Raw genomic sequence first — 25249 nt, 5'->3', positions numbered from 1 at the left:
GGTCCTGCTTTCCCCCTATTTCCCTATACCTTTATTTTCCCCATCTCCCTTCCCCACTGCCCCCTGCCCTATCCCCTCCCCCACACTTCCACACCCACCTGCTACATTCCCTTATCCCCTTCTCTTCCCCTTGCCCTATCCCATGCCTCTTCCTTCCCCACTGCCTCTTCCTCCACCTCATCCCCCTTTTCCTATATTCCCCACACACATTGCGGGCACTCACCGTTATACAGAAAATAGGATGAGGGCCATATAGGGCACCCAGCACACATAGAAGAGGAAGACGACTGGCACTAGGACCCAGGAGGCGGCATCCAGCTTTAGAGGCAGGAGAAGCAGCTCAGGAAGGATAGACAGGGGGAAAAGGGAGGAGGTGTTGCCTTATATATTAAAAATGTACACACTTGGACTGAGGTGGAGATGGACATAGGAGATGGAAGTGTTGAGAGTCTCTGGGTTAGGCTAAAAGGGGTAAAAAACAAGGGTGATGTCATGCTAGGAGTCTACTACAGGCCACCTAACCAGGTGGAAGAGGTGGATGAGGCTTTTTTTAAACAACTAACAAAATCATCCAAAGCCCAAGATTTGGTGGTGATGGGGGACTTCAACTATCCGGATATATGTTGGGAAAATAACACAGCGGGGCACAGACTATCCAACAAATTCTTGGACTGCATTGCAGACAACTTTTTATTTCAGAAGGTTGAAAAAGCTACTAGGGGGGAAGCTGTTCTAGACTTGATTTTAACAAATAGGGAGGAACTCATTGAGAATTTGAAAGTAGAAGGCAGCTTGGGTGAAAGTGATCATGAAATCATAGAGTTCGCAATTCTAAGGAAGGGTAGAAGGGAGAACAGCAAAATAGAGACAATGGATTTCAGGAAGGCAGATTTTGGTAAGCTAAGAGAGCTGATAGGTAAGGTCCCATGGGAATCAAGACTGAGGGGAAAAACAACTGAGGAGAGTTGGCAGTTTTTCAAAGGGACACTATTAAGGGCCCAAAAGCAAGCTATTCCGCTGGTTAGGAAAGATAGAAAATGTGGCAAAAGACCACCTTGGCTTAACCACGAGATCTTACATGATCTAAAAAATAAAAAGGAGTCATATAAAAAATGGAAACTAGGACAGATTACAAAGGATGAATATAGGCAAACAACACAGGAATGCAGGGGCAAGATTAGAAAGGCAAAGGCACAAAATGAGCTCAAACTAGCTACGGGAATAAAGGGAAACAAGAAGACTTTTTATCAATACATTAGAAGCAAGAGGAAGACCAAAGACAGGGTAGGCCCACTGCTTAGTGAAGAGGGAGAAACAGTAACAGGAAACTTGGAAATGGCAGAGATGCTTAATGACTTCTTTGTTTCGGTCTTCACCGAGAAGTCTGAAGGAATGCCTAACATAGTGAATGCTAATGGGAAGGGGGTAGGTTTAGCAGATAAAATAAAAAAAGAACAAGTTAAAAATCACTTAGAAAAGTTAGATGCCTGCAAGTCACCAGGGCCTGATGAAATGCATCCTAGAATACTCAAGGAGCTAATAGAGGAGGTATCTGAGCCTCTAGCTATTATCTTTGGAAAATCATGGGAGACGGGAGAGATCCAGAAGACTGGAAAAGGGCAAATATAGTGCCCATCTATAAAAAGGGAAATAAAAACAACCCAGGAAACTACAGACCAGTTAGTTTAACTTCTGTGCCAGGGAAGATAATGGAGCAAGTAATTAAGGAAATCATCTGCAAACACTTGGAAGGTGGTAAGGTGATAGGGAACAGCCAGCATGGATTTGTAAAGAACAAATCATGTCAAACCAATCTGATAGCTTTCTTCGATAGGATAACGAGTCTTGTGGATAAGGGAGAAGCTGTGGATGTGGTATACCTAGACTTTAGTAAGGCATTTGATACGGTCTCGCATGATATTCTTATCGATAAACTAGGCAAATACAATTTAGATGGGGCTACTATAAGGTGGGTGCATAACTGGCTGGATAACCGTACTCAGAGAGTTGTTATTAATGGTTCCCAATCCTGCTGGAAAGGCATAACGAGTGGGGTACCGCAGGGGTCTGTTTTGGGACCGGCTCTGTTCAATATCTTCATTAATGACTTAGATATTGGCATAGAAAGTACACTTATTAAGTTTGCGGATGATACCAAACTGGGAGGGATTGCAACTGCTTTGGAGGACAGGGTCATAATTCAAAATGATCTGGACAAATTGGAGAAATGGTCTGAGTTAAACAGGATGAAGTTTAACAAAGACAAATGCAAAGTGCTCCACTTAGGAAGAAAAAATCAGTTTCACACATACAGAATGGGAAGAGACTGTCTAGGAAGGAGTACGGCAGAAAGGGATCTAGGGGTTATAGTGGACCACAAGCTAAATATGAGTCAACAGTGTGATGCTGTTGCAAAAAAAGCAAACATGATTCTGGGATGTATTAACAGGTGTGTTGTGAGCAAGACACGAGAAGTCATTCTTCCGCTCTACTCTGCTCTGGTTAGGCCTCAGCTGGAGTATTGTGTCCAGTTCTGGGCACCGCATTTCAAAAAAGATGTGGCGAAATTGGAAAGGGTCCAGAGAAGAGCAACAAGAATGATTAAAGGTCTTGAGAACATGACCTATGAAGGAAGGCTGAAAGAATTGGGTTTGTTTAGTTTGGAAAAGAGAAGACTGAGAGGGGACATGATAGCAGTTTTCAGGTATCTAAAAGGGTGTCATAAGGAGGAGGGAGAAAACTTGTTCACCTTAGCCTCTAAGGATAGAACAAGAAGCAATGGGCTTAAACTGCAGCAAGGGAGGTCTAGGTTGGACATTAGGAAAAAGTTCCTGTCAGGGTGGTTAAACACTGGAATAAATTGCCTAGGGAGGTTGTGGAATCTCCATCTCTGGAGATATTTAAGAGTAGGTTAGATAAATGTCTATCAGGGATGGTCTAGACAGTATTTGGTCCTGCCATGCGGGCAGGGGACTGGACTCGATGACCTCTCGAGGTCCCTTCCAGTCCTAGAATCTATGAATCTATGATTCTCCCCTCTGCTCCCTGCCCAGACCTCTACTTGCGGTGGGGGGGGGGGGGAGGGACAACACCCTCCCCCCCAACTACACCCATGGACTCCGGCTGATGCGGCTGGGCCCAATCCTGCAGGGGTGGGGGGCTGACACCGCTTGCCCTGATCTTGCACTGCCCCATTTTTGCACCCCTGCTGGCTCTGCGCCCTGGGTGCCTGCTCCTCTTTCCCCGCCCTAGTTATGGCCCTGAGGTGCATAACCTCTCCTTCTTTGAGTAGTGTCCCGGGGGGGGGGGGGCGGCGGCTCCACATTAGGTGATTCTCTAGCAGTAACCCTTTAAGGAGGTGAGAGTTTCAGAAAAGAGTCCATTACTGAAGAAGGAACTTGTTGCCTCCTGCCGCATCTAATCTTGCAGCGTGAATTAGGGCTTAGTGGTAGGAAAACATATGCATCAAGGACCATGTTGCAGCTCTGCAGATTTCACTAACCAGAATGTCTTTGAGTAGAGCTACAGACATAGACTGTGATCTTGTCAAGTGTGCAGCCACTCTTATGGGAGGTGTAACCTCAGCTAAACCATAGCAGGCAATAATAAATCCAGAGATTCATTTAGAAAGTCTCTGAGTGGAGACAGGCACTCCCTTAGAACTATTTTCAACAGAAACAAAGGAATCTAGGAGTCTTCCTGAATGGCCTAGTCCTTTCCAAGTAAAAGGCTAACGCCCTCTTAACATCTAGTGTAGTATTAAACACAGACTCTTGTGTAGACTGATGCAGCTTAGTTAAAAAACTCTGAAGGTGAATGATTTGGCTACAATTCAGAGGACACCTTAGGTAAGAACTTTGGATGAGGTCATAAAGATACCTTCTCCTTGGAGATCAAAGTAAAGGGAGGGTCTGCCATTAGAGCCCCCATATCCCCAACCCTTTGAGTAGAAGTGATGGCTACCAAGAAGGCCGTTTTCATAGACAGATGTAGCAGTAAGCATGTAGCTAATGGCTCAAAGGGTTGTCTCATGAGACAGTTAAGAACCAGGTTGAGATCCCAAAGTGGTGTAGTGGCTCTAGTCTATGGACAAAGATTGGTAAGTCCTTTTAGGAATCTCACTGTGGTTGGATAAGCCAAGAAATCTTCCACTGACACATGGAAAGCTGTTATTGAAATGAACCTTGGGATGGAACACATAGAAAGGCCTGAATTTTTCAATTCCAAGAGGTAATCCAAAATTGAGGAAAGAGATGACTGGATAGAAGAAAGATGGCACTGGTTACACCAAATATTACATCTTCTCCATTTCTGAAGTAAGTATGTCTAGCAGATTCCTTTTTGCTATCTAACAGTATCTTTTGTACTTCCGATATACATGTGGTCTCTAGTCCCAAGAACCATTGAGGAATCAAGTTTGTAGTTGCATTACATTCAGATTGGGGTGAAGCATCTGATTCATATCCTGAGACGACAATAAAGGTTTAATTGGGAGCAGCCACGGAGACAAAGAGGTGAGTTTGATGAGGTAAGGAAAGCAAACTTTGGCTTGGTCCTGCCTGTTCTTGATAAGGACCTTTGAGAGCAATGGAGTTGGAGGTTATGCATAGAAGAGACCCTTTGTCCATGTAACAAGGAAAACATCTCCTAGAGATTGGGGATCAAGCCCTCCTCTGGAACACAATTTCCTGCACTTTGTGTTGGCAGCCACGGCAAAAGGGTCAATGTGCGGAAATCCCCAAGCTAGGAATATTTTATTGAGGACTCAAGGGTCAACTCCCATTCATAATTCAGGGAGAAAAGTCTGCTCAGGTTGTCTGCCATGTTGTTTTGTATACCCAGGAGATAAGAAGCCAAGATGACTATCCAATTAGCTATGCACCCATTCTGAAGCTTTATCACTTTAGTGCAGAGTGAGAGAAAATGTGCTCCACCCTGACAATTGATATAGTACATGCACACTATGTTGTCTGTCATGATCTCGATGGACTTGTTTTTGAGTAGGAGAAGAAAGTGGAGGCAAGCATTTCTGACCACACTTAATTCCAACAGATTGATGGGAAAGTGTTGTTCCTGTTGCGACCATTTGCCTTGAGGACCCAAATGTGCTTCCCACTCCAAGAGGGAAGCGTCAATATTAATATGACTGTAGGAGGGTTCTGGCTGAACAGGATTCCTGCACAAACTTTGAATGGATTAATAGACCAAGTGAGTGACTGTAGGACCTGACTGCATACAGATACCTGTTTACTGGCTACATAAACAGCCCTGAGCCACACCTGGAGATATCAAAGAGGCAACCTAGTGTTTTGTGTCCTAGCAGTTGCAGACATGTCCTTGCTGGAACTTGAGGGCTGAACTGCACTCTTTGTTTGAGGTTCTCTACAGCAAGGAATCTCCCAAGAGAGAGATAAGTGCTCCCTGATATCAAATCCATTAGCCCTCGTATAAAGAGAATTCACTGTATAGGGGGTTAAGATTGATTTCTCAAGATTTAACTGCAGGGCTAGACTTTGGAATAGTGCAGTTGTTGTTTGAACTGCCAACCATACCTCCTGATATGACGGACCCTTGAGGAGACAATCTTCAAGATAGGGAAAGACAGTTATTCCTCAATGACAGAGGCAGGCAGCTACAACCGCCAATATTTTTGAGGACACCCTTGGACAGATGAAAGGCCAAAGAGTAGGACCTGGTACTGGTAATGACTGTGATTGAAAATGAAACAAAGAAATCTTGTGAAAAGGATGAACACTACGTGGAAGTAGCCATCTTTGAGGCTGAGGGCCGCAAACCAGTCCTCTAATTCCAGGGAGGGAATTATAGCTGCTAGCAACACCATCCTGAATTTCTGATGTCTGACATGCTTGTTCAATTGTTTGAGATCTAGTATTGGTCTCTTGCCCCCATTTTTCTTGGGTATCAGAAAATATCCAGAATAGAACCATTTTCCCCTGTGTTGAAGTGGGACTGGCTCTATGGTACTAGGCGGAATGATGAGATCTCCAGTGTCAGCAATTGCTCGTGAGAGGAGTCCCTGAGAGGAATGGGCAAGAGGGTTGGAAGGGCAGGGTGGAGGTAAATTGGATAGTATAACCTTAAGTAATGGCCTCTAACACCCATTTATCTGATGTTACCATGCTCGATGAAATAGAGAGAGGCAGTATCCAAATTGAGGAAGGGGGATTGTGTCAGACAGCTGATAAAACCTGGTCATTGGGTGATCTGGACTCTTGACCAAACTATCAAAACTGGTGTGAGGAGGATGCTAAAGGCTGGGATGAAGCAGACGAGGTAGCTGCAGGCTCTTTGTTTAAAAACCTCAACTTCTTAGCCGGTGGCCTACGGAAGGTGGAAAACTGAGCAGCGGGGGATCTTTGTGCTGATTGAGACCTGCTAAACTTCCTTTTATTTTCAGGCATGTATACCCCACAAGACTCTAGATCCTTTAGAGTATGAAGCAAGTCATCTGTGGAATCTGCGAAAAGCTTCTGGCCATCAAAAGGTAAATCTTCCACAGTCAATTGTACCTCCTGTGGAAACTCAGACAACTGAAGCCAGGAAGCTCCCTCACCACTAGTGCAGCGTAAACAGACTTGTCTGCAGTGTCTGCCAAATCAAGAGAAGCCTGCAGTGAAATTTTTGCAAAAAGCTGACCCTCCTTTATTATGGCGCTGAACTGTTCTCAATGATCCTGTGGTAAATGGTCAATAAAAATATTAAACTTCTCATAGTTCAGTTAGTCATAATTTGACATCAGTGCCTGGTGGTTAGCTATTCTGAATGGAAGTGTTGCTGATGAATAGCTGTTACAACCAAACAAGTTCTGTCTGTCCCCATTCATTGACTGCATCCACAACCACAAAATTTGATGCTGGATGAGAAAAAAAAACCCTCAGAATTCCTGGCTGGAACATAGTATTTATCAAACCTCTTGCATGTGGCAGGGTTGGGGGCGGGGGAGGTTGCTGGAGTTTGCCAGATGGACTTGGCTCCATCATTAGTATTCTATACTTAATTTCCCTGTTTTTACTGGATCTTCCCTTAAAAGAAGAAGAGATTTTACACTTGCTGAGAACGTGAGAGTGTCCCAAGCAACAAATGCAGTGGGAGTGCTAGTCACTAACAGGGATTACTTCTTGACCAGAGAGGCATCTTTTACATCCTGGGGAGCCCAGCATTCCTGACAGAAGAAAATGTTGTTCAAGCCCCTCAGTAGGGGAAAAAGAAAAACAAAAATGTGTGTGTATATTCTAAGAAAATGGGAACAAATGTTCCAACTATATGGTACTAAACCTACTACTATTAAGAACTAACTATAAAGCTAAAAGACTAATAAAGGGGGGGAAAGGTACACAGTGACCAGGCACATGCTAGACCCCATCACTGGCCAAAGGTGGTTGAGAAGAAACTGATGGCGGTTCACCAGCACAGATTTATATAGCCTTGGTACTGGGCACGAGGATGTGTAGGATGCATGTGTAGGCAAAACAGAGACTGCTACCAAAAATCTCCAATCAAAGTCGCAGGGGCACGTGCATGCCTAAAGTGAAACACCCATAGGGACACTACTCGAAGAAGAAAGGTTGATATTTTTTGGTTAGTATTTGGAAAACTAGCAAATAAAATAGACTAGGAAATTGACTATTTAGCAGTACAACACAAAGAAAATATACCTTCTGGACTGAAGAACTTATGCCCCAATTCTGCCAACACTTCTGCACATGCATAAACCAACTGAATGCTTGCAGGAATAAGTGGTAATCCCAATATCTTATTTCTCTGAATGCAAAAATAGTCCACCCCATTTCATTTATTTAAAAACTCTTGTATAAGCAAAAGATCTTAAATATTTCCTTTACTATTAACTTTGTTTAAAACTAAAATATGCATCTGACTTTTTCTTTTTTTAATTAATTGCAAAGTTTGACTGGCACATCTTCCCTTCTACACTGCATTAACAAAAGCCAGATGCACTAATAAACTTGATATTACTTTTCCCTCTCCAGACATCTGAATACGGTCTGTTACCCTCCATTATTGTGGCACTTTTTGTTCTGCCCTTCTGGCTAAAGACTAAAGTATTTGTTGGCTGCCACCATTGGCACATTATGTATTTGCCTCAGGGAGTGTGGTAGAACATAGTACAATCCTCCTCCCTTTTACAGAACCATCATATCATCTTCCATATGAGACTGGCCACTACCATCTGACACGGTGCTAGCTCTTCCACCTGGTATTACAGAGCACTAGTACCGTATGTTAGCATTAGAGTGGGTCTGGAGCAGCGTCCTTACTTTAGAATTAAAGTGTTAACCTTCGATCCCTAGACAAACATAGCAGTCACTATTGCCTGTATTCACTTTTAGAATCTCTAGCTTGGTCCCATTAAGTATAATTCCACTTGAGATAGAACAGAGTTCTTTAGTACTAAAAGTTCTACATTATTTATCTTTTTCATTAATGATTTAAAAGACTGTATGTCAGTAATCTAAAAAATTAATGTTGATTTCATAAAAGTAGGAAATTTATTATGCATGCTTCCCAGAGATTTATCCTTTTGGAAAGTCTCTTGCAGACCTCTCAGCAATAGTTGCGATAATTTTTTCCAAAGCATTCTAATTAAAAAAGACAACAAACATTTCTGACTGCTTAAAAACTAACTGAAGTATTTTGAAAACAAATAAATACATAACAATTCTCCTAATGGTTAAAACCAATGGTCCATCTAATCCAGTATCTCGTCTCTGACAGCAGCCAGTACCAGATGCTTCAGAGAAAGAAACCATAGTGAACAATTACGGAATAATCTGCCCACAGAAGATTCTTGCCTGTCAGTAACTGGTTGGCTTATGTCTTGAATCATGAAGGTTTTTGTCCCATCCCAAACTAAAACATTAATCCTAAATAAAGTAACTTATACTTTTATTCTTGTTATCCATATAAATGTTTAATCCTTTTTTAATCTTCTTAGCCTCAATAATGTATTTTGCAACAACTGCCACAAATTAATATAGTTATAGTCATGTTGGTCCTAGGATATGAGAGAGACAAGATGGGTGAAGTAATATGCCCCAGACCTGAAGGGCTCTGTGGAGCTCAAAAGCCTTGTCTCTTTCACCCACTGCTGTTGGTCCACTAAAATATATTGGAGCCATCTTGTCTCTCACAAATTAATATTGTGTAAAAACATATTCAAGTTTTAGTAGGTTTTAAAAACAGCACCACCACTTCAGGTAACTTTTAAAATGTTGTTTGTAATTTTTTGTGCTACTGGTTCATTCTATTAATCATCTGAGATCTCAAATAATTTTGAATATTTATTTATTTATTTATTTATTTTAAAAATCATTTCAGTTGAATTTTAAAAAAGCTAAAGCACTGAAGAGGTTCAACAACAATAAGTCACTACACAATTTCTCGCTAAAGATTATAAATTATTTAGGCCTTGATCTTGCAAATACTTACACATAGCAAACAACTTGATACATGTGAGTAGTCTCACTGAGTTCAATGGGACTACTGCTAAGCTAGTGAAGAGGGTTTTAAACTAGGTTCGCCGGGTGATGGTGACCTAAGCCCGGAGGTAAGTGGGGAAGTGGGATACTGGGAGGAAACACAAGGAGGAGGGTGCAACAAGGGAATCCTCCTTGGCTCATACTGAGAAAGCAGGGCAATCGGCTAGTTATCTTAGGTGCCTGCACATGAACGCAAGAAGCCTGGGAAACAAGCAGGAAGAATTGGAAGTCGGTGGGGTAACTCACATAACTGGAGCACTGTCATGGATGAGTATAAACTGTTCAGGAAGGACAGGCAGGGGAGAAAAGGTGGAGGAGTTGCACTGTATATAAGGGAGCAGTATGATTGCTCAGAGCTACAATATGAAACTGGAGAAAAGCCCGTTGAGATCTTTGGGTTAAGTTTAGAGGCGAGAGCAAGAAGGGTGATGTCGTGGTGGGCACCTGCTATAGACCACCAGACCAGGAGGATGAGGTAGACGAGGCTTTCTTCGGACAACTAACAGAAGTTTCCAGATCACAGGCCCTGGCTCTCATGGGGGACTTCAATCACCCTGACATCTGCTGGGAGAGCAATACAGCAGTGCACAGACAATCCAGGAAGTTTTTGGAGTGTGTTGAGGACAACTTCCTGGTGCAAGTGCTGGAGGAACCAACTAGGGGCCGTGCTCCTCTTGATGTGCTGCTCACAAACAGGGAAGAATTGGTAAGGGAAGTACAAGTGGGTGGCAACCTGGGCAGCAGTGGCCATGAGATGGTCAAGCTCAGGATCCTGACAAAAGGAAAAAAGGAGAGCAGCAGGATATGGACCCTGGACTTCAGAAAAGCAGACTTTGACTCCCTCAGGGAACTGATGGGCAGGATCCCCTGGGAGGCTAATATGAGGGGGAAAGGAGTCCAGGACAACTGGCTGTATTTTAAAGAAGCTTTATTGAGGGTGCAAGAACAAACCATCCTGATGTGCAGTAAGAATAGCAAATATGGCAGGCGACCAGCGTGGCTTAACAGAGAAATCTTCAGTGACCTTAAACACAAAAAGGAAGCTTACAAGATGTGGAAACTAAAACAGATGACTAGGGAGGAGTATAAAAATATTGCTCGAGCATGCAGGGGTGTAATCAGGAAGGCCAAAGCACAATTGGAGTTGCAGCTAGCAAGGGATCTGAAGGGTAACAAGAAGGATTTCTACAGGTATGTTAGCAACAAGAAGGTGGTCAGGGAAAGCGTGGGACCTTTACTGAATGGGGGAGGCAACCTAGTGACAGATGATGTGGAAAAAGCTGAAGTACTCAATGTTTTTTTTGCCTTGGTCTTCACAGACAAGGTCAGCTCCCAGACTGCTGCACTAGACAACACAGTATGGGGAGGAGGTGAGCAGCCCTCACCTCAGAAAAGATTAAGACCTATTTAGAAAAGCTGACATGCACAGGTCCAGGGGCCGGATCTAATGCATCCGAGGGTGCTGAGGGAGTTGGCTGATGTGATTGCAGAGCCATTGGCCATTATCTTTTAAAATTCGTGGTCATGAATAGAATAGAATAGAATAGAATAGAATAGAATAGAATAGAATATCAGGGTTGGAAGGGACCTCAGGAGGTCATGTAGTCCAACCCCCTGCTCAAAGCAGGACCGATTCCCAACTAAATCATCCCAGCCAGGGCTTTGTCAAGCCGGCCCTTAAAAACCTCCAAGGAAGGAGATTCTACCACCTCCCTAGGTAACGCATTCTAGTGCTTCACCACCCTCCTAGTGAAATAGTGTTTCCTAATATCCAACCTAGACCTCCCCCACTGCAACTTGAGACCATTGCTCCTTGTTCTGTCATCTGCCACCACTGAGAACAGCCGAGCTCCATCCTCCTTGGAACCCCCCCTCAGGTAGTTGAAAGCAGCTATCAAATCCCCCCTCATTCTTCTCTTCTGGAGACTAAACAATCCCAGTTCCCTCAGCCTCTCCTCATAAGTCATGTGCTCCAGACCCCTAATCATTTTTGTTGCCCTCCGCTGGACTCTTTCCAATTTTTCCACATCCTTCTTGTAGTGTGGGGCCCAAAACTGGACACAGTACTCCAGATGAGGCCTCACCAATGTCGAATAAAGGGGAACGTTCCTCGATCTGCTGGCAATGCCCCTACTTATACAGCCCAAAATGCCGTTAGCCTTCTTGGCAACAAGAGCACACTGTTGACTCATATCCAGCTTCTCGTCCACTGTGACCCCTAGGTCCTTTTCTTCAGAACTGCTACCTAGCCATTCGGTCCCTAGTCTGTAGCAGTGCATAGGATTCTTCCGTCCTAAGTGCAGGACTCTGCACTTGTCCTTGTTGAACCTCATCAGGTTTTTTTTGGCCCAATCCTCTAATTTGTCTAGGTCCCTCTGTATCCGATCCCTACCATCCAGTGTATCTACCACACCTCCCAGTTTAGTGTCATCTGCAAACTTGCTGAGAGTGCAGTCCACACCATCCTCCAGATCATTAATAAAGATATAAAACAAAACCGGCCCCAGGACTGACCCTTGGGGCACTCCGCTTGAAACCGGCTGCCAACTAGACATGGAGCCATTGATCACTACCTGTTGAGCCCGACAATCTAGCCAGCTTTCTATCCACCTTACAGTCCAGTCATCCAGCCCATACTTCTTTAACTTGGCGGCAAGAATACTGTGGGAGACCGTATCAAAAGCTTTGCTAAAGTCAAGGAATAACACATCCACTGCTTTCCCCTCATCCACAGAGCCAGTTATCTCATCATAGAAGGCAATTAGGTTAGTCAGGCACGACTTCCCCTTGGTGAATCCATGCTGACTGTTCCTGATCACTTTCGTCTCCTCTAAGTGTTTCATAATTGATTCCTTGAGGACCTGCTCCATGATTTTTCCAGGGCCTGAGGTGAGGCTGATTGGCCTGTAGTTCCCCGGATCCTCCTTCTTCCCCTTTTTAAAGATGAGCACTAAATTAGCCTTTTTCCAGTCATCCGGGACCTTCCCCGATCGCCATGAGTTTTCAAAGATGATGGCCAATGGCTCCGCAATCACATCCGCCAACTCCTTTAGCACCCTCGGATGCAGCGCATCTGGCCCCATTGATTTGTGCTCATCCAGTTTTTCTAAATAGTCCTGAACCACTTCTTTCTCCACGGAGGGCTGGTCATCTCCTCCCCATACTGTGCTGCCCAGTCCAGCCGTCTGGGAGCTGACCTTGTTTGTGAAGACAGAGGCAAAAAAATCATTGAGTACATTAGCTTTTTCCACATCCTCTGTCACTAGGTTGCCTCCCTCATTCAGTAAGGGGCCCACACTTTCCTTGACTTTCTTCTTGTTGCTAACATACCTAAAGAAACCCTTCTTGTTACTCTTAACATCTCTTGCTAGCTGCAACTCCAAGTGTGATTTGGCCTTCCTGATTTCACTCTTGCATGCCTGAGCAATATTTTTATACTCCTCCCATGTCATTTGTCCAATCTTCCACTTCTTGTAAGCTTTTTTTTTTGAGTTTAAGGTCAGCAAGGATTTCACTGTTAAGCCAAGCTGGTCGCCTGCCATATTTCCTATTCTTTCTACACATCAGGATGGTTTGTTCCTGCAACCGTAATAAGGATTCTTTAAAATACAGCCAGCTCTCCTGGACCCCTTTACCCTTCATGTTATTCTCCCAGGGGATCCTGCCCATCTGTTCCCTGAGGGAGTCAAAGTCTGCTTTTCTGAAGTCCAGGGTCCGTATTCTGCTGCTCTCCTTTCTTCCTTGTGTCAGGATCCTGAACTCGACCATCTCATGGTCACTGCCTCCCAGGTTCCCATCCACTTTTGCTTCCCCTACTAATTCTTCCCTGTTTGTGAGCAGCAGGTCAAGAAAAGCTCTGCCCCTAGTTGGTTCCTCCAGCACTTGCACCAGGAAATTGTTCCCTACACTTTCCAAAAACTTCCTGGATTGTCTGTGCACCGCTGTATTGCTCTCCCAGCAGATATCAGGGTGATTAAAGTCTCCCATGAGAACCAGGGCCTGAGATCTAGCAACTTCTGTTAGTTGCCGGAAGAAAGCCTCGTCCACCACATCCCCCTGGTCTGGTGCTCTATAGCAGACTCCGACCACGACATCACCCTTGTTGCTCACACTTTTCAACTTTATCCAGAGACTCTCAGGTTTTTCTGCAGTTTCATACCGGAGCTCTGAGCAGTCATACTCCTCTCTTACATACAACGCAACTCCCCCACCTTTTCTGCCCTGCCTGTCCTTCCTGAACAGTTTATATCCATCCATGACAGTACTCCAGTCATGTGAGTTATCCCACCAAGTCTCTGTTATTCCAATCGCATCATAGTTCCCTGACTGTGCCAGGACTTCCAGTTCTCCCTGCTTGTTTCCCAGTGGTAAGCGGGGGAGGTCCCAGATGATTGGAAAAAGGGAAATATACTGCCCATCTTTAAAAAAAAGAGAAGAAGGAGAATCCAGGGAACTACAGACCAGTCATCCTCACCTCAGTCCCTGGAAAAATCGTGGAGCAAGTCCTCAAGGAATCCATTTTGAAGCACTTGGGAGAAGAGGAAGGTGATCAGGAACAGTCAACATAGATTCACAAAGGGCATGTCATGCCTAACCAACCTGATTGCCTTCTATGATGAAATAACTGTCTCTGTGGATACTGGTAAAGCGGTGGACGTGATATATCTTGACTTTAGCAAAGCTTTTGATATGGTCTCCCACAGTATTCTTGCAAGCAAGTTAAAAAAGTATGGATTGGATGAATGGACTATAAGATGGATAGAAAGCTGGCTAGATCATTGGGCTCAACGGGTAGTGATCAACTGCTCGATGTCTAGTTGGCAGCCAGTATCAAGTGGAGTGCCCCATGGGTCTGTCCTGGGGCTGGTTTTGTTCAACATCTTCACTAATGATCTGGATGATGGGATGGATTGCACCCTCAGTAAGTTCACTGATGACATTAAGCTGGGGGGAGAGGTAGATATGCTGGAGGGTAGGGATAGGGTCCAGAGTAACCTAGACAAATTGGAGGATTGGGCCAAAAGAAATCTGATGAGGTTCAACAAGGGCATGTACAGAGTTCTGCACTTAGGACAGAAGAATCCCATGCACTGCTACAGGCTGGAGACCAACTGCCTAAGCGGCAGTCCTGCAGAAAAGGACCTAGGGATTACAGTGGACGAGAAGCTGGATATGAGTCAAAGGTGTGCCCTTGTTGCCAAGAAGGCTAACGGCATATTGGGCTTCATTAGTAGGAGCATTGCCAGCAGATCGAGGGAAGCGATTATTCCCCTCTATTCGGCGCTGGTGAGGCTACATCTGGAGTATTGCATCCAGTTTTTGGGCCCCCCACTACAGAAAGGATGTGGACAAATAGGAGAGAGTCCAGCGGAGGGCAACGAAAATGATTAGTGGGCTGGGGCACATGACTTATGAGGAGAAGCTGAAGGAACTGGGCTTGTTTAGTCTGCAGAAGAGAAGAGTGAGGGCGGGATTTGATGGCAGCCTTCAACTACCTGAAGGGGGTTTCCAAAGAGGATGGAGCTAGGCTGTTTTCAGTGGTGGCAGATGACAGAACAAGGAGCAATGGTCTCGAGTTGCAGTGAGGGAGGTCTAGGTTGGATATTAGGAAAAACTATTTCACTAGGAGGGTGGTGAAGCACTGGAATGGGTTACCTAGGGAAGTGGTGGAATTTCCATCCTTAGAGGTTTTTAAGGCCCTGTAGCGGGGTGGTCACCCGCTCCAGCCGTAAAGGGCTTAAAACAGCCCAGGAGAGGGCGGTGGCTGGGAACAAGCAGTTCCCAGGCTGAGTGGGGAAGTAAACTCAGCTGTGGCCACGCCCCAAGTAGGGCTCAGCTGGCCCTTATAAGAGGGCAGTAGGCCAGGAGTACAGACAGACTCTCTCTCTAGCCTGGTGAGAGGGAGGGACCTGGCTGCTAGGAGTGTGCCAAGGTACTTGAGGTGGAGCAGGGCTGGGGGAAGGCCCAGGGAGCTGGGGAGCTCCGGCCTGGAAACCCCCAGGCTGCGGCCTAGTGGAAGGCCAAAGAGGTACTGGGGTTGCAGGGGTCAGCCCAAAAGGGGTAGGCAGAGGCAGCAGGTCCAAACCCCCTTGCCTGCGATGAGTGGCATTTAAACTGCAGTCTGCCCCAGTGAACGGGGGCTAGATGGAGACTGGGCAGTAGCCAAAGACTGAGGCGAGGTGGGGATAGTGGGTGGGGGGTTCCCTGGGGGGGGAGACCCAGAGACTGAGGGGTGTACTGCCCGGGGGCAGCACCCCGGCATGCAAGGGGCATCGGGTCCAGGAGGGACTTGGGGGCCAGGAAAAGCGGGACACCGGCCTGCAGAGGGCGCGCCAACGGCTGGAGAGCTAATTCCCAGAAGGTACCAGAAGGAGGCGCTGCAGGGGTGAGTCCCGTACGGTTACAGGCCCGGCTTGACAAAGCCCTGGCTGGGATGATTTAGTTGGGGTTGGTCCTGCTTTGAGCAGGGGTTTGGACTAGATGACCTCCTGAGGTCTTCCAACCCTGATCTTCTATGAGTCTATGATTTGTGTGTGTAAATTTACTTGTGGATAAATGTGCACAGGATCAGGACCTTAGAATTTACAAATGTATTCATTGTGTTTGTAATTATCAGCCCATCTATAAAAGCAAAACAGTTTTTACAACAGTTCTACAGAAATTTTATTACCACCATAATAAACCATTTAGATACAGATAGTTATTTTCCAATGAATAATGTACTAGTTATTTCACTGGCTGATTATGAAGATGCTGGCTATTGTATCTTTGTAGTCTAGAAAAAAATAGTGTACTTATTCAAAAGCTTTATTCTCCTACAGCAACAGTTTATACTGTGCTGTTTCACTTGCCATATCATTGTAGCTGAAATTTAAGAGTCAGCTTTATTTAGAAAGAGAGTAAGTAAAAACTGAGAAAAAAATCCCACACCTACAGCTGTTTTTCTCTTTCTGAAGGTATCATGTGACCAAATTTAGCTACTACAGTGTAGTGAAGGAAAGAACATGTTAAAGCTACAATAGGTATGTTAAATTCCTTTGTTTAGAAAGGTTAGAAAATATAAAAGAGTGGGGGGGGGGGAAGCTTTTACAGCTATACATCACATGTCCAAATCAGTCTCATCAGTTTATTTATTTCATTTTGATAAAAGAACATTTTAAAACTATATAGCTTTACTGGCTGCTTAGGAACAGTTCTTTTTGTCTCTTATCATATTTTTCATTGTTATCTTAAAAAAAAAAAAACCCACATTTTGAAGAAAAAGACATTCAAGCTAGTGTAACAGAGAGCAAACAGATCAGTGTATTATTTCTAAAGATGTAATAGTTTGTTCCAGAAATCACAGGAATTGTAATACAAGTTGTACCAAAAGGCTCAAAGGACACATTAAGTGATCTTATTCAATCTACTTAGGAGATATGTAAATTGCTCTGCCTAGTTTAAAATTCTTTCTACATGTCTCACTTGAGATACTAACTCAAAAAAAAACCCCACTTACAGTATTCTCATATATTTGAAGGCTTTAATAAACTAGGTCACACAACCAGTTTGATAAAGATAAACTATGATACAAAATTGAAAAGCGCCAAGAATACATTTACTGAAAGGAATTTTTTTTAATGTTTTCCCTCCAACCTACCACTCTCTTTTAGAAGTCATGTTCTGTGTTAGGCAAATGTGTTAGTATAACAGTTAGAACATGACTTTACTATTAAATATTTGGAAGGTATCCTTGAAAGATGATTTATTTTGTTTGCACTACTAGAAAGCTATAGAAAGGATTAATTAATTTTAGCATACATAAAATAAACAGTATGCAAGGAAGTAAACGTTAGAAAAGTAACACTGTAAATGTACTTACAAAATCAAAATCTCCATCTTGAGGGACTTTCCAGTTATCAGGATATTTGGATATGTGGTAGGGTTCAGGCATATTCTGATTACAGTTTTCATGGCTTTTATTCTTGGAATCTTGTTTATCAAAGTAGTCCATGAAAGAAGGTCTTTGTACTTGCGGTGAAGTAGCATTTCCTTAGTTGAAAGGAAAGGAAAAGTTAAAACTGTCTGAAGATGGAAGATTTACTGCCCTACAAAATAAGCTATGTTTATGAATTTATTGGACTAACTTTACAGTGATTCATGTAATGTCTATTTATTGTTATACAAACTCAAATATCAGTATGTACTAAAAAAAATAATACAAAGTTGTAGCAGTTTAATTAAAGATGTGATTTTTAAACTGAATTAGCAAAACGGGTGCACAGATGGTGTATAGACGACGAATAAATGACTTCACTGGCAGTTGAGAGTACTCCGTATATAACAGGATCATAGCCTTACAGAGCAGATGGCTAGAAAATGCCATATAAATTATGGCATGACCTGCCACTCTATCATTCTTTTCATAAAAGAATTATGTCTGAAATATGTTGCCATTTGTGGGACGTCAAAAGAGTTCACCCATTGAATAGGACAGTTAATCTATTACACAGAAAAAACACTATATTGGCTCTATGTAACTCTCCCCCCAGAGGCTACATCCAGAATAAAAGAATACTATGAATCATAAAATGCTGTACTCAAATTATATAAATATTATAAATATACAAATTCTACCAGTACAATACAAAACATAATGACAATAATTAAGCAATTTGCAAACACCTACAAGATAAGGTGATAAGTAACAGTCAGCATGGATTTGTGAAAAACAAATTGTGTCAAACCAACCTAATAGCTTTCTTTGACATGGTAACAAGCCTTGTGGAAGTGGGGTAGCAGTAGATGTGGTATACCTTGACTTTAGTAAGGCTTTTGATACTGTCTTGCATGACCTTCTCATAAACAAACTAGGGAAATAGAACCTAGATGGAGCTACTCTAAGGTGGGTGCAAACATAATTCTGGGATGCATTAGCAGGAGTGTCGTAAACACTCTTCCACGCTACTCGGTGCTGATTAGGCCTCAACTGGAATATTGTGTCCAATTCTGGGCACCACATTTCAGGAAAGACAAATTGGAGAAAGTCCAGAGAAGAGCAACAAAAATGATTCAAGGTCTAGAAAGCATGACCTATGAGGGAAGTCTGAAAAAAAAATGGGTTTGTTTAGTCTGGAGAAGAAAAGACTGAGAGGGGACATGATAATAGTTTTCAAGTACATTAAAAGTTGTTACAAGGAGAGGGAGAAAAATTATTCTCGTTAACCTCTGAGGAAAGGACAAGAAGTAATGGGCTTAAATAGCAGCAAGGTTGGCTATTAGGAAAAACTTCCTAAAAGTCAGGGTAGTTAAGCACTAGAATAAATTCCCTAAAAAGGTTGTGGAATGTCTGTCATTGGAGATTTTTAAGAGCAAGTTAGACAAACACCTGTCATGGATGGTAGATAATCCTTAGTCCTGCCTTGAGTGCAGGGGATTGAACTAGAAGACCTCTCAAGGTCCCTTCCGGACCCTTCCAGTCCTAACGATTCTCTGATTCTATGACAAGCACAAGTAACCTATGTGAAATTAAAAACAAGAATGCTAGACAAAACTACTTTTTTATTATAAGCATTAAAAGCAAACTAAGAAAAAACATAGATTGGGTAGAATTATCCTGTTTTAAAGAGAGAATAAACTACAGCTAGGGCGAAGGATGAGGAGAATGTTGCAAACGTCTTTTTAGGCATATGTATAATGTATGAGTGTGTGGGCTTTCTGATCTGCTGGGAAAAGAAATTTCAGCAACTGCAAACCTGGACTGTGGTACACCGTAGTATATTTAAGAATTGTAAAACAACTACAATGTGTATGCTTGCACTTTATTGCAAAATTTAAGGAGTTTTTTTTTTTTTTGGTCTCAGTTCCTGTAAAGGAACCAGGCACAAAAGCGTGATATGTTCAAAGGATGCCATTAATTTTACCTAAAGAAGCCCACAGACATACAAAAAACAACTCTTATTAACTATTTTTCCTTTAAGGGTTTGGAGGAAGCAGAGCAGTACAGGGTAGACTGATTAAAATCAAAGTTGTTTAAATCACCAATTTTAATCATGATTTAAATCAGTGAGCAGTTGTTTACATAATCAATTTTAATCATCTTTTCTATTTTCATGTTTTATTTATTTTCTTAAAGAAAGATTTATTTTCACTGATAACCACTAAAACATGTTCATTTACAACTAAATAGAGTCTTTATACTAAACTTAGTACTATTTTTTGCTAAGCAGGAAGATGCACTCTATCTATATACATTTATTTAAACAGTAGCATAGCTTAATTTACATTTATTGAGATTCTTAATTTTTACCATTCTTATGTTAGAAAACGGTAAATGATGCATTTCTAATTTACTAGATGATGAACTTTTTAACTGTGATTTATGTCAAGCTCTATTTAGATGGAAATTAAAATTCAATTAAAAATGCACAAAACTAGCATTTATTTATTTTATTTAAATTAAATAAAACTACCTTAAATGTGCTGGATACACAAGACAAAAAAAATCAAAAAGTTTATCAAAACATGTTTTGCATTAAAAGTAACTGATTTTTTTAAGCAAAGGAAGCATTATTTGAAGGTAGTGAATTGTACTTATTGTTCCTAGTCATCACGTCCTTCAAGATTTTAGAATTAATAGATCTCTTCCTCTCACAACTAGTTTACTTTCCTGCTTTTTCAGCTGCCAACTGGTTTCTTAACTTTGAATGAACTAGTCATTGAACTGACCTAGTTCAATAAATTGTAATGAAGAAAATATTCTCTCTGTACCTGCAGAAGAGGCTGGTTTAGGACTTCAACAAACTCTGGGGTCCAGGAACTTAACCATTGACTTCCTCAAGCTCTGTGGTCTGATTTTTCTTTAAAACGTTAGAAGCAAACATATATTGCTTAATACAATTTTTGTGTTTAATTTACATGATTTTAACACATTATTATATGTTTGGGCCTTAACATATGTTGTCAATTTCAAATTTAATTTTAAATAGGTTTTCTTAAATAAACCAATATTTAATTTAAATTTAAAAAAATCAATTTTCCCCCCAAAAAACAAAACCATTGATTTTTATCCACCCTGGAGCAGGACTGGAGAGTGCAAGTAGCCTGGTTAATATTTTCTGAGTAGCCCACAAAATCAGCCTCCCCTCAGTTAGCCAGAATCACAGGTATATGAAAAAAACACAATCAAATATAATTTGGTATTAGACTTCCTATAAATTTAATAAAATAAACTTACTCATTTTTTTTCCCTTTCTACTTTTATTCATCCAACTTTTTCTTTCTAAGGTACATTGGTGAATCTTTTTCTCTGTCTCTCTGGGTTTTGCTTGTTTGGCTTTCTCCATTCACTATAATTTTACTGCAATATTAGTAGTTGATCTTGTTTCTTTTCATTCACTAACCTTTATTTCTGAATTGTGTTTTCTCCCTACTGCATCATCTTCATTCAGCTATTCTCTCCTCCATGCCCTCTCTACATCTTTCTGTTCTAGTAAGCTTTCCCTCTGAGTTTCTCATTCTTTCAACTGTTTTCTTTTTTTTTTTTAATATCAGCTTCTCCATTCCCCAGAGCCTGCTCACTTAACTTTTCCACTCCTCTCTATCCACGGTGCTTCCTCCATTTATTCTGCGACGTTTTCACATAAATGTATGCATGTTTCCACACTTTACCCAAGTCTCCCTCAGCTATTGCCCCAGTTCCCTTTGTAAGCCCAGGCAGTGGCTGCCTCTATTCATCTTCTCTTAAACAAGGACAACCACACACACATGCACCAATGAGCCAAATTCAAGGCTGATCCAATGTCTCTGCTTCAGGTCCTGTTTCTACTTCCTCTCCTAAGGCCTGATTCAATTCCAGTTGAATTCAATGTAATTTGGATCAGGTTCCTGGCTCCCTGCAGTCAGAGCTGGAGAGAAGGAAAGCAGAGAAATGGATATTGAGAGCAGAGAGAGAGAGAGGAAGCCATGATCCAGCAGAAGACAGTAATAGTATGGCTCCTGGTGAAAGGAGGCCAAGGTGCTGGGGGGGAAAAGAATACCTATTTAAAAAAAAAAAATCTTTATGATCCCCCACCAGTTTTTATATTCTATAGTTTATGTGGCCAAAAAGTCACTCGGGTGTTAGCATTAAAGAGGCAGACGCAGGCCTACAGTATTGCATCATCTAACAATTAATTATTTTTCTTCCTGCTCTGCTTACTGTATTTATGCTTCATGCATAAGACATAATTATGATCAGGAAAAATAACAGTTTATCTATGACAGACACCATGTCACATAATAATACCCCACTGCAGGTAGAATAGTCTCCTTCCCTCCTCGTTCATAACAAACAAGCTCACTCTATATTTTCCCTGAGCCACTCTTGAAGATTTCAGAGCTACATAAAAATTTCTATTAAATACATGTCAGGAGACTGAAAACATCTGTAAACCTAGGAAAAACTAAAGGGAACGGTATCCTTGCCATTAAATGCAAATTAAGGAAAGTGGTCAGCAGGATTAGTGTTGAAGCTTCTCAAAGATGAACAAATCACATTTAATTTGCACTCTGAATCATCTTTTTGGGGGAGTTGGAGTGGGAATTGTAGAACAACTGTGAAGTGTTCAATTTACTTAAGGAAACTTAAAAAGAGGAATTTAAAACTCTCTTATCTCTGACTAAATACACTCCCTGGTGCATGACTGGGGCTCCTTAGCATTATGATCATTACTATAATAAAAACAATGACAACAAAAACTAAGCAGTTATAATCCCCCCACTTAAAGAAAACAAGAGCTGCTTGTATCCACCACAATACACTAAAACTCTAAAGTAATACTCTCACAACTATGAAAGGATGGATTTTCTAAAATTCTCTCATATCAAATAAAAATAGTGTGAAATTAAGATTTTCTCTATAGTTAAAAATAATGAACATGACAGAGTCCTTATGATGCTTGGCTAGCTTAACCTGTACAAACTTAGTTAATAATTCACAATGTGGTTAACATGTTAAAGAACTGTTACATATCCTACAGTAACTGTGGTTCTTTGAATTGTTGTAGTGAGAGTGGACCTCATGTAGGTGTGTATGTGCATCTGGCATGCAAGCTTGGAATCTTTTGAATAGCAATGTCCTTTGGGAATGTGCATGCAACCTGTGCCACCTTGTACAAGGGCATAAGGAGTGGAGTGGCCTCAACCTTGCTTTAGTTTCTTTGCAATTCAAAGTCCTTGGTAGCTGACGACTCCAAAAGCAGTGAGGGGATAAGAAGTCATGCCTAAAGCTGTGCAAATAACTGATTTTTCCGTTCGCTGGCAAACCAAAAAAAAAAAAAATTTTAAGTTGGGATTTTTTGGCATACCAAAAACATTGAAAACAATTAGTTTCAGGATGAACAAAACAATTTGTTTCATTTCTGACTTTTTTTTACCCTTTTTTAAAATGAAATCTAAGTAGATTTTGAAATGAAAAGTCATTTTTGAATTGAAAAGATTTCACTTTTTTTTTTTAATTATTGGGGTTTTTACGGCTGAAACAATTTGGTGAATTCAATGCAAATTTGCAACCTTTCCGTTGACCCACATCTGCATTTTTCAGCGAAAAATGTTTCATTCGAAATATTTCACCCAGGTCTATATGTGGCATCCACACTGACAACATGTCAAAGAACCACAATTACCATAGCGTGACTAATCATTCTTTCTTCTTTGACTATGCATCCATATGTATCTTTATACTGTACTATGCATCCTTATACTGTAGATACTCCTTACACAAGGAGTATTCTCTTCAGAATGGTGGGGATGAGGAATATCAACTGCATCAGTTGAATAGAGATAAGAGTATCATTTCCCCAAATTTGGCATCTGATCTAGCAATTAAGTTCAGTGTATGATGCTTGCCAAATCTGAGGGTGGCTGCTCCACAGAATAGCCTTGCAGAAACGAGCACATTGAGGAAACAGGCTGATGGTGCCACTTGGGCTCTATTGGAGTGGGCCTTAAGAGTCAGTGGGAGAAGTACATCAGCAGGCTGGTAGCACAGTGAGAGACAATGTGTTATTCATTCGGAGAGTTTTTGTGATGAAATGACCTGATCTTTGGCATGGCCAGCCAAGAAAAATTGAAATAAGGACATTCTGAAAGATTTGTTCCCACTGATGTTCTTTCAAAGAGCACTGGATGTATCCAAGGCCTGGAGTTTTTTTTTTTTTTCCCCTTGTGTGGAAAATTGGCTTTGGGTTCCCAAGTGCCTAAAGCTCACTCACTCATCTGACCAAGGTGATGGGCCATGAGAAAGACTCTTTTGAGAGTAAGAACACTCAGAGGGAATCAAAAGGGCTCCATAAATTTTAGGATGATGTTGTGGTCCCGTGCTGAAGTAGGGTTTCTAACCAGTGGGAAAGCATGCAGGAGGTCCTTGGGAATTTACATATCACTTGATGAAAGAAGGCTGGAAAAAACTGTATTCGGTGGATGATACACTTTGCTGCCTGATGGACCTTGATTAAACTAATGGAAGTCCAAAGTGTTGCTTATGGACAGTTTTCTGCTCTATAGTAGGATTTTCTGAACATGTGAGGGGTGGTTACTTTCCATGGTGTCCAACCAACCAAAATCCAGGTTTTCCAGTACAGTGACTTCAGGTTTGGATGGAATACTTCCCTTAGTTCCTGTGATAACATATCTGGATGGTCCAGGAGCCTGATTGACGGTCGCATGGACATTTGTAACAGGTCAGTCAACCAAAAGTGCCTCAGCCAATTGGAGCACCGAGGATGAGTATAGCTTGGTCTCCTCAGGCCTTGGCAATCATGCTGGGGGCTAGAGGAATTGGTGGAAAGCCTTAAAGGAATCTCTGGTTCCTTTGCAGTGTGAAAGCATCCGGCAAGGATCCAGAGTTCATGCTTCTTCTGGAATAGTAATTTGGACACTTGGTGTTGTCCTTGGTGACAAACAAGTCTGTCACCAGGTTCCTCCACTGGTGGAATACTGACTTGCTGATGGATTTTTGCAGGGCCCATTGATTGGCCACCAATTGTCTGCTTAAGAAGTCTGCCAAGTCATTGCTAGCACCTGGAAGGTGTAGGATAATTGGGATTACACCATGCAGGTAGCACCAACTTCATAACTTGACTGTCTATAGAGTGGGGAAGACTGGGTGTGCCCCTTTGCTTATTTATGCAGTGCATCACCAATGTACTGTCTGTCAACAGCTGCACTTCTGAGTGTGGCCATGAGCTCTAAGACATTTTGCACACTTTCATGTCCTCTGGGAACCATGTCCCTTGTATTTGTAGGTGATACAGTTAATTGGGCTTCCCATCCCATCCCAGATGTGTCTGTGTCTAATGCCTTGGAGAGTGACAGGGTCACAAATGGCACCCCTTTTAGACATTGTCAGGATGCAGCTACGAGGTCAGCTCTGTGAGGACATGAGATGGAAGTAAGACAGTCTTGCTCATTTTTACATGCAAGGCAAATCCAGACTGATACAGCTGGGTGAGATATCACTGTATTAAGTAGCATCTTGTCTTGAGGTGAGCAGGCCCTCACTGTCATGGATTCTATCCTGGCCCCTATGAACTCTATTGTCTGTGATAGTGTGGCAGGTGGGGATGTTCCGTAGCTCCCCCTGCCAAGTGTGGCACAAGTTCACAAGTTTTGGCTGCCTGCTTACCGCAGGGTCACCCATGCCATGAACTTGGTGTCAATCTCTACACAGTTAAAAAAACCCTCAGAATTTGTCTTTCTGTGTCTTTAAATAA

The 25249-nt window shown here is 42.1% G+C and overlaps 1 protein-coding gene across 1 annotated transcript in view; it reads right to left on the bottom strand.

The window, feature by feature from the left end:
- STK3 (serine/threonine kinase 3) overlaps positions 1 to 25249 on the bottom strand; it is a 285794-nt gene that overhangs the window by 86286 nt on the left and 174259 nt on the right. The window contains exon 10 of the mRNA XM_065398610.1: positions 17380 to 17549. Within this exon, the coding sequence (XP_065254682.1) occupies positions 17380 to 17549 (170 nt within the window). The remainder of the gene's footprint in view (positions 1 to 17379; positions 17550 to 25249) is intronic.

Source organism: Emys orbicularis, chromosome 2, assembly GCF_028017835.1.
Source record: "Emys orbicularis isolate rEmyOrb1 chromosome 2, rEmyOrb1.hap1, whole genome shotgun sequence".
Lineage (NCBI taxonomy): Eukaryota > Metazoa > Chordata > Testudines > Emydidae > Emys > Emys orbicularis.
Note: the sequence above shows the minus strand (reverse complement) of the source record. Positions and strands in the feature narration are given on the sequence as shown.